The following is a 9961-nucleotide window of genomic DNA, read 5'->3' as shown; positions in this document are numbered from 1 at the left end:
TTACACCAGCCGCGCTAGAGGCGGCAAGCATGGGTGATTTACATGTTAAGTCAATGCAAAGACGCGATTACACGCAGATTATCCTGTGGCATGGTACACGCGGCACAAATGGTGTGATTTTTCAACTGTTTCACGTGGCAACGCTCAATTCTGCTGAACGCGCCATGCGAATTGAACGTTGCCACGGGAAACAGTTGAAAAATCTACACAATTTCTCGAATGACTAAAATTTCACGCGCGGCTTTCACGCGTGAGTGAACTCAAATGTTCAAGCATCCAACTACGAGCGAATAGCGCGTTTTTGCCGCCTCTACCGCGGCTGGTGTAAACGCAACGTTAGAGATCAGATTCAGAGCGATGAACAATACATCAAAAAAGAGTTTTTACTGTTTTTGTATCAGTTGATGCTTCAGTATTTTATAAGTTGTGTAAGAGCGCCATCTGGTGGATAATGGCAGAAATATGGATTGCTGTAAAAACTTGGCAGTGAAGCGTTTTTTCTTCAAATTGACGAAATAACTCCTCAACTGGATAACTTGTCAATGGCGAGGAAAGAGTTAACATGGCAGCAGCTTTTAACATTCAGATGATGTACCTCTACAGAGCATAAAGGCACCCATGAAGTTCTTGTGGTTTGGGCGTGGACGGATCCGCCTCCAGGGAGGGTTAGCCCCGCCTCTTCTCCTGCATAGCAGAATATCTTTCTTACAGCTGTGAGCCAAATCACACCTGAACTCAAAATCCAGTACACCTGAACCTGAGAGACAGACAAATGAATGAGATATAGACAGACAGACAAATAGACAGACAGATCTGTGTGTCTTACCTGTAGAAGTGAAGCAGCTGCTGCAGGCTTGAGTGAAATCATGTGTTTGTTCTAAAGGGTTCTTGTCCAGACAGGAGAGAGTTGATGACACATGATGACCATTTCTCTATAACACACACAAGCGCACAAAATAATCTTTGGACTCTTTATAAATCTTTATAGCATCAATGCAGATAATGAGAAGCACTATAGAAATAAAACAGACACATAGATGCGTTACTCACTGCATGAGGATCCTGCAGGTTTGTCAGTTTGACTGATGGTAGAAACCTACGACACACTTTCCCATCTGACAAATATAAACACACAAGGCAATGAACAAATCATTTACACATAGAAAATAAAAACAGATACTGTTTGCCAAATACTGATTGATCGGAGTAGAAACATACATTTGTATTTTATTTAATAATTCTATTTAATTTATTCAATGATTTTACTTAATTCACATTATATTTACTTACTAAAGTGTGATTTACGCATAGCCTGATGCACACCTCTCCAAAAATGTAACAAAATTTCCATTCTACGTTGACCGAAAGCGCTCTGATTGGTCTGCTAGATCCCCTCCCATCAGAAAAAAAAAAAACATCTGCATCGCATTTCCTCATATCTGCATGTTTAATGCACGTCAACGCAAACAATAAAAAAAATCTAAAAATTTAAATAATAAGGAGAGTATACAATACATTAGGGCTGTGCAAAAATATCGATACAGCTAACAATCGTGATACATTTTCCCCCGATAGTGTATTGATATTTCAATCTCTACTATCAATATTTTTAAAAACCCATTAAATCCCTCGGTGTGCTTCAAACGACCTCCTCTGCAGCTGCTGTAGTTGTCGTCAGAAAATTTAAAAACACCTGTAGCTTTCAATGCTGACGTGTGGAAGCACTTTGGCTTAAAAAAAAAGAAGAAAAAATTCAGGTCTTTTTTTTTACATTTTTGTAAAGAAAAAGAAAAAGCATTGCAATGTACCGTAACATGAAATGTATCGTATTGTGATATGCACCGTATCGTGAGGCCCTTCAATACCCAGCCCTAAATACATTACTCTTAAAATGAGGAATTTAACGCATTGTAATATATTACATACATAGTCATGATAGCTTTACGACTTGTAAATCCTTTCAATGTTTCAAAATAAATCTTAATTTGAGCTTTAAATTGGGTAATACTGGGCTTAATCTGAGCCCACTTGCATTTATGAATGAAATTTTTTTTTTACATTTAAAAAACATCTGACCTTTAATGAAGCAATTTTCTCCATAAAATAAAAAACAGCATTTTGATTTTTCTTTCACCGAATAATTCAAATAAAAATTCAATATCAATTTAAAAAAAAAAAAAAAAAAAAAAACACAGAAATATAAATGAAAACTGACGCATAGCCTACAATGTAGGTCATACGCAGAACTAAAAACAAACATTTATTTATATTATAATTCACATTTATTCTTATTTTTATATTTATTCAATTTAGTTTTTCTATTCTTCATTACTTTTTTAATGTTGTTTAATCTTGTTAATGCTGTATCACCTCAAGGTTCGTAATGACGTCATGAGACAATGTTTTGAAACCACTATCTTGCCTGGTATAATAACATCTATTGTATCCGTTTCTAGTCGGATGAAGTCAGACAGACGAAGCTGCACTAAGCATTGAAGCACAACTAAGAATATTTTATAATTCATTTTTCATTTAATTTAACATCACTTCGCCTCCTGCCTGCTGTATGAGTTGATATTTAAACACAGATTAAGTGAAACTTCTCGACAGGCACAAACCTGGCAGACTGAATTCAGACAGTGTATCGAGTGCGTCTCCTCCCACCACTAGAGGACCCTGTCGAGAGTCTGTGGGTTTAGCCGGCGGTGGAGAGATGAAGTCTAAAGCGTCCAGAGCACCGCAGGAGTCCAGCTCAGGTTTAGTGAAAGAGTCAAGAGCGTTCAGCTCACTCCTGCCAGAGGAGAAGAAAGCAGGAGGAAGACGAGGAGATGAAGAGGAGAAAGACAGCAGACCGCTCTGAGGACACAAACACAACAACAAGTTTTACTTTTGTGTTCCTGTTCTTCATTCAGGTTTGAAATAACAAACGATAAAGTATTTAATTAACACAATAATGTGAAGTCTTTCCCACCCGTGATGTTTCTTCCTCTCTGGACACACAGTCGAGCAGACTGTCCAGCTCATCTCCAATCACATCATTATCCTCCAGCGGTTCAGACACAGGCACTGACACTCGCAAGTGACTATCTGGCACTGCTCTGGACAGCCCCGGGTCCTCATGCGAGTCACTGACCGGGACTGGAGCGGGTAAGACAGGAGACAAGCATTCAGATGAAGCCGCTATCAGATAAACACATAGAGGTCAGAAACTGACAGTGAATACTGTGTACTATTTTTTCCACATAATTCACATACTGCACTCCTAGTATAGTGTACTATTCTGACTTAGATATACCTGTGGTGTTGTTCAGTCTATCAGCAGATATCTGAAAATAAACACAAGTGTGAGACAGATGTATCAATCCATTCATGATAACAAACTCATTCACTGATCTGAGGTCAATCTGTACTGTCTCTTCTACATGTGACCGTGTGTCCCTGTCGCCCCCTGACCCCTTCAACATCGAAAAACACAATTGTGATGGTCAATATTATACTAATATATATATATATATATATATATATATATATATATATATATATATATATATATATATATATATATATATATATATATTAGGGATGCACCGAATCCAGATTTTTTGGGTTCGGCCGAATACCGAATCCACTGTTTAAGATTTGGCCGAATCCGAAACCGAATACCGAATCCTACTCGCATCCTTATTCCATTACAGGGCTCACAAAATTTGCTGGTATCCCTGGTAGCCCTTCGGGCAGGCACTCTTCAGTTTTTGGTAGCCTGAAATTTTGCCAATACAAAGCCAATAGGACCTCTAACCACAATGTTTAATCTGCTATTCTTGTTGTTGTTTTGATGCTGTTGGTTTTTTAACAAACAAAAAAACTGGATTTCCATGTAAACCAACTGTTCCTGCTCATCCCCACACCAGATATACTCACCATTTAAAAGTGGTTCAGTGTGTCACAAAACTCACAGTTTGGATCATCCAGTTAGAGATTGGATCATTTTTTCGATCAGAAAAACAGGGGCTACTGTCGCTTTAAGATTCTGCACAGAGTCACTCTCTTCACTGCCCGTACAATCTATATCACTTTAAAGCTTGCTGCGAGAGATTTAATTTTCTTACGTGAGGATAGCAATGACTGACAGGACGAAGTTGGAGGATTTGCACAAAAATCCATGACAAATCAGTACGGATTGCTTCCTGTACTGCGGCTTCGCCCGAACGCGAAAGTGAAAGTAAAACTCGAGCGTGCGCTCAAACGCAATTTAAATACCCAATGCCTGAATTTCATGCACCACAATTACCCATCCAAATCTGTGAGAGGATAAATAAGCAATTAAATATATTTTTTCCTCCCTATAAGTCAAGATAGCCCGACGGGCAGGGCGGGGATGCATTTTGATAGCCCGACTGCAAAGCACAATGAAAGCGATGCGGTGCGATGCGTTAGTTTTTCCAGGTGCGTCCACGAAATGTGAAACCCCTCTAAGGGTCACCGGAAAAAAACAACACTTATCTCCACGTCAGCACCTGATGTGTGCGCGCAAGCTTAGGGTTCGGTTCGGTGAAAAAAAAATCTAAGATTCGGCCGAACCCGAACCCCCTCAAAAAGCCCAGTATTCGGCCGAATCCGAATCCGAATCCTGGATTCGGTGCATCCCTAATATATATATATATATATATATATACTATTGTTGAAAATTTTAAAATTATAGATCACTTTACTATAACCTTTCATTTTTGCTGCAAACACAGCGCCCAATTCACATCATTTGCATCGCCCAGTGTGAATTTATATTTATTTGTGTCTTTGCATTGACTTTGTATGTAATCTACTTGCGCAAACTGCTGAATTGGCGCTTGGTGTGTATGCCCCATAAGAGTCAATAATGAAGAAGGAATCAATCCGTCAATAAGAATAGATGTGAACTCCTTCAATACTGTTTAAAAAAAATACAAACACATGCTAAAACCTCCAGTAGCTTTAATGATAAGACAACATGTATGTGAATCCTGTGTCACTACACTGAAGATGATCAAATATAGTTTAGATTTACTTACATTTCTGTAAATGTAAATTTCTGTTATGTCATAGTTTAGTTTAAAGTGGACTTTTATTGTATAATGTGGAATATAAATAAATAATGAGTAAGTGTGTCTAAACCTTTGAATGGTGGTGTATGTAGCTTTCATTTAGATATACAATTAAACTTTAAGCATATCTGACATCATGAAGAGAATTGTGGGTACTCACATGAGGACTGTAAGCTTTTCTGTTCTTCAATCCCAGACTGACTCTGATCTCCTGAACTAAATTACTCACTGATTTATCCTGAAAACACCAATAACACTGTAAAGAGTTTGTCTATAGTCTAATAATTAAATATTGTATTATATATCTTTGGCTTCTGTGATTTAATATAATTCATTCTCATGTTTGTGTGTCTCTTGTGATTTATTTCAGTCTTCTGTATGTTGTTTTGTTCAGGTGCTGATGTTTACCTGTGCTGATGTAAGCAGACATGCAGTGCTGCAGTCATACGCTTCATTCAGTTTACCAGACGCCTTCAGACATACGGCCTTACGATAAAGAGCTTTAGGACTGTCTTTACAAAGCTCCAGAGCAAAATTACAATCCTTCACCCCGCTCTCAAACTCACCCTACAGACAGACAGATAGACAAACACACAGACAGACATCAGGTTTACTGAAAGTGTGAAAAATAAAATATGAACTAAAAATGTAAATTTGAAATACAGGAGTGCATGTATAAACCCCTCTCTCATTTTTGTTACTAAGGTATAATTGATATGTAGATGTCATTATAAAGAATATTCACCATGTTCTGATGGACAGCCGCACGGTTAATATAGAGACTCTCCAGTAGGGCGACAGGAACATTCAGCCCCTCCGCCCGGGCGTAAAGTGCCACATTGACCCCTTCAGTGAAATGAAACTGAGCCTGCGTCCAGTCACCCTCTCGAAACGCAGCATTGCCCTCGTCTAAAAGATCACACACCAGCTGAACCAAAAAACCCTGCTCATGAGAAAACAAAACAACACAATATGTGTATACTGTATGTGAAACGACAGAGAGAAACATGTGACTCTGAAACAGTCAGATGTTCTACACAATATGACTCATTACATGCTTGAAATCAGCTAGATTTTGATGAAAAGCTCTAAAGATTACTCAAATGATTATGTCCCCATTTATGCTGCGTTTACACCAGCCGCGGTAGAGGCGTGAAGCGCGAGTGATTTCAATGTTAAGTCAAGTCTGGAGGGTCTCGCGGCGCGGATGAGACGTTAGGCGGGGCGCGGTAAACGCAATTCCACCTCATTCGCGCGAATTAAGCGTATGGAACGATACACGCGAATGTTGCTTTTTCTTGGAAGAGTGTCAGTGAGGACATTGGGCAACCTGGTAAGTTGTAAATACACATTTCACTTTTGAGTCACGTAACGTTTATCGACCTGCGACATTTATTTTCCCCCTATAGCAAGTTGACTAAATACAAACCGGTAACTCTCTCAATAAATGCACATCAACATCAGCCATCCTGCAAACAGACAACAGCATAACACTTGTCCCTCCCACAAGAAGCGGATTTTGCCTCTGACGCGGGTCAAATGCTTACTTTTTCTGCGCGTCTACTTCGCTCTAGACGCACAAATGCATTCCAACTGTTCAAGCGGGCCAACTAGGCATGGTAGACGTGATATTGACGCCTGAAGCGCGGTTGGTGTAAACGCAGTATCAGACAGCTAAACAAGTGAGTGTGTGTGAGTTTATGTGTGTATGTACTCAACCTCATAGGCTTCAGGGTCAGGATAAGGCAGAGCACTTCTGTGGACATACATACAAAACAACAATAAATACCACATATGAGAGTCTGAGACACAACAACTACAACAACAATTTAACTTCACTAGTAAGAATATCAGAGTTGAGTATAGAAACGTAGACTAGAGTAAGAACATGACAGATAAGTAGAGCAGATTTTAGCAGGGTAGATTACAGAAGAGCACAGCAGATTACAGTAGGGTACTTCAGAGTACAGTGGAGTATAGCAGAGTACAGTGGAATATATAACAGCATACTTCAGAGTACAGTGGAGTACAGAAGAGTACAGCAGATTATAGCAGAGTGCTTCAGAATACAGTGGAGTATAGCAGAGTACAGTGGAGTATAGCAATATACAAAAGACCACAGAGTACAGTAGAGTACTTCAAAGTACAGTGGGGTACTTCAGAGTACAGTAGACTACAGAAAGCACTTCAGAATACAGTGGAGTATAGCAGAGTAAAGTGGAGTTTAGCAGCATACAGTTGAGTATAGCAGCGTACAGTGGAGTATAGCAACATACTTCAGAGTACAGTAGAGTACTTCAAAGTACAGTGGGGTACTTCGGAGTACAGTAGACTACAGAAAAGTACTTTTGAGTACAGTGGAGAATAGCAGAGTACGGTGGAGTATAGTAGAGTACGGTGGAGTATAGCAGAGTACAGTGGAGTATTGCAGAGTACTTCAGAGTACAGTGTGGTACTTCAGAGTACAGAAGACTACAGAAAGCACTTCAGAATACAGTGGAGTATAGCAGAGTAAAGTGGAGTTTAGCAGCATACAGTTGAGTATAGCAGCGTACAGTGGAGTATAGCAACATACTTCAGAGTACAGTAGAGTACTTCAAAGTACAGTAGAGTACTTCGGAGTACAGTAGACTACAGAAAAGTACTTTTGAGTACAGTGGAGTATAGCAGAGTACAGTGGAGTATAGTAGAGTACGGTGGAGTATAGCAGAGTACAGTGGAGTATTGCAGAGTACTTCAGAGTATAGTGGGGTACTTCAGAGTACAGTAGACTACAGAAAACTACTTCAGAGTACAGTGGAGTATAGCAGAGTACAGTGGAGTATAGTGCAGTACTTCAGAGTACATTAGAGTACAGCAGAGTACAGTGGAGTAAAGTGCATTACTTCAGAGTACAGTGTGGTACTTCAGAGTACAGTAGACTACAGAAGAGTACTTCAGAGTACAGTAGACTACAGAAGAGTACTTCAGAGTACAGTAGAGTACTTTAATGTTTGTCTTACTTGATGAAGCTCAGTGCTCTCTGAATCTCCTTTCTGCGTTTCTGTCGCTCACAGCTCATGACTGAACATCACACTGCTGACAACATACAACACAGTCCATTAAAACACACACACACAACACAGTCCAATATAAACACACAACTCAGTCCACTATAAACACACAACTCAGTCCACTATAAACAAACACAACACAGTCCATTATAAACACACAACTCAGTCCACTATAAACACACACAACACAGTCCATTATAAACACACAACACAGTCCACTATAAACAGACAACACAGTCCACTATAAACACACAGAGAAGTGTGATGTCATTGAATTATATTGAACACGTGTGTTTAGATCTCACTTTAATGTAAATACAGAAGCCTCAACCTACCATACGTGTTCATGTGGGTGTTTTGATATGACTGAGTCCGGCTGTTTTTAAAAACCTATTGAGCACCCTTACTAGACAGCTGCAGTTTCCCCACTACAGTGAAAGTGCTGCTGTCTGTGTAGTGAGCTCACTAAGATTTGAGACACAGAGTTCACTTCCTACCCGTTAGACAGTTTCTGCAAAAACGAAACTAAAGCAGCTGATAAAACTGACATGATAATGGCGTAAACTCACAGAGACAGCGTTTAAACTACAATTAAACTTTTAAAAAGAGAAAGGAGTTAAAGTGTGGATTAAATCACAGCTGTGAACAAACACAAGGAGGATTCACGATAACTAACGTTACACTGACTAAACTCACCGCAAGGTTACAGCAAAAAGCGCTTTCCTCTCAGTCTCTCCTTGTGTTTAGTTAAGGGCTTGTGTCCAGTTATTAAATGAATAACTGACATGTGACCAGTTCATCGATCTCATATGGTATTTCTTGCAACATGTGCGCGTCCCCGCTGAGCTGCCGCCGCTCCCGCGCTGAACCCGACAGACACCTTCAACAAACTGACGAGAAGAAATGATGATGATACAAACAGTTTGTCCAGCAGAGGCGCTCTGTGATCTAAACCCACAAATCATAAATATCATGGTATATAATAGAGATATTTGTACACTATATTACATAGTAATTATTGAGTTACAATATTTTTATGATTGAAGTACATGATTTTTAAAAAACGATTAATCCAGCAGCGCTGAGAAAAGTAACAGCTACCATGTGACTGTTTCCTGTCTGTGACGTTTCATTTGAATGACTGAAAAACTTTAACTAGTTTAAATATTTGGAAGAAGTGTAAGGATTATAAACAAATATAAATAATAATTAATCAAACAGAAGAATCGAAAAAGTAAAAACATAAATAATAATAAAATTAAATAAATAATACACTTTAACAATATTGTCTGCTTTGACAAATGTAATTGATTTTTTTATGTGGCAACCCTGAAATAAATTAACTACTCTAAAAAAACACTCACGTTGTTTAGTTGTTTAATTAAAAACCCATCAAGTACCACGTAAAATAAATTTCACTACAAAACGAATTAACTCCACCAATTAAATCCTTCTGTATACTCTAAATAGTTTTTTTAAGTGATTACAAATTATAAAGATTAATCAAACAAACATGCACATGCATTTTTGCATGTTTTCACTGCTGAGAGACCTTGCTGTTCAAGGATTTAAATCATACTAACTCCTCTGCTTGTCAATCATCGTCGTGTAGGGGTGTGGCCGAAGGCGAGGGAGAAGTCAGTCAGCAGCCAAATCTCTTACAAGCACTTTAAGATTTAGACAAATTAGATAGTGACACTTTTACCCTAGACTGTACCTAAAACACAAACACAAAATTACATAAAAAGCTAAAGCTGCGAAACATTGAACTACAAATCCCATGAGCCATTGCCCGGCCGCCCTAATGGCGTCATCAGTGTGAGCGGG

The 9961-nt window shown here is 38.9% G+C and overlaps 1 protein-coding gene across 3 annotated transcripts in view; it reads right to left on the bottom strand.

The window, feature by feature from the left end:
- The window catches only part of zc3h7ba (zinc finger CCCH-type containing 7Ba), a 13771-nt gene extending 4738 nt beyond the window's left edge, over positions 1 to 9033 (bottom strand). Inside the window, exons 1-12 of one of the 3 annotated variants that reach the window (XM_065278421.2) lie at positions 8831 to 9033; positions 8084 to 8159; positions 6801 to 6837; positions 5827 to 6024; positions 5490 to 5648; positions 5242 to 5319; positions 3296 to 3326; positions 2972 to 3180; positions 2619 to 2856; positions 1051 to 1115; positions 827 to 932; positions 596 to 757 (exon numbers count right to left, since the gene is read on the bottom strand). In XM_065278421.2, the coding sequence (XP_065134493.1) occupies positions 596 to 757; positions 827 to 932; positions 1051 to 1115; positions 2619 to 2856; positions 2972 to 3180; positions 3296 to 3326; positions 5242 to 5319; positions 5490 to 5648; positions 5827 to 6024; positions 6801 to 6837; positions 8084 to 8142 (1342 nt within the window). In that variant the 5' untranslated portion in view covers positions 8143 to 8159; positions 8831 to 9033. Of the gene's footprint in view, positions 1 to 595; positions 758 to 826; positions 933 to 1050; positions 1116 to 2618; positions 2857 to 2971; positions 3181 to 3295; positions 3327 to 5241; positions 5320 to 5489; positions 5649 to 5826; positions 6025 to 6800; positions 6838 to 8083; positions 8160 to 8469; positions 8765 to 8830 lie in introns of those variants that run through there. The other 2 variants (XM_065278422.2, XM_065278423.2) reach the window with 2 other exon arrangements.
- Between the last annotated feature and the right edge of the window lie 928 nt (positions 9034 to 9961).

This window comes from Paramisgurnus dabryanus, chromosome 3 (assembly GCF_030506205.2).
Source record: "Paramisgurnus dabryanus chromosome 3, PD_genome_1.1, whole genome shotgun sequence".
Lineage (NCBI taxonomy): Eukaryota > Metazoa > Chordata > Actinopteri > Cypriniformes > Cobitidae > Paramisgurnus > Paramisgurnus dabryanus.
Note: the sequence above shows the minus strand (reverse complement) of the source record. Positions and strands in the feature narration are given on the sequence as shown.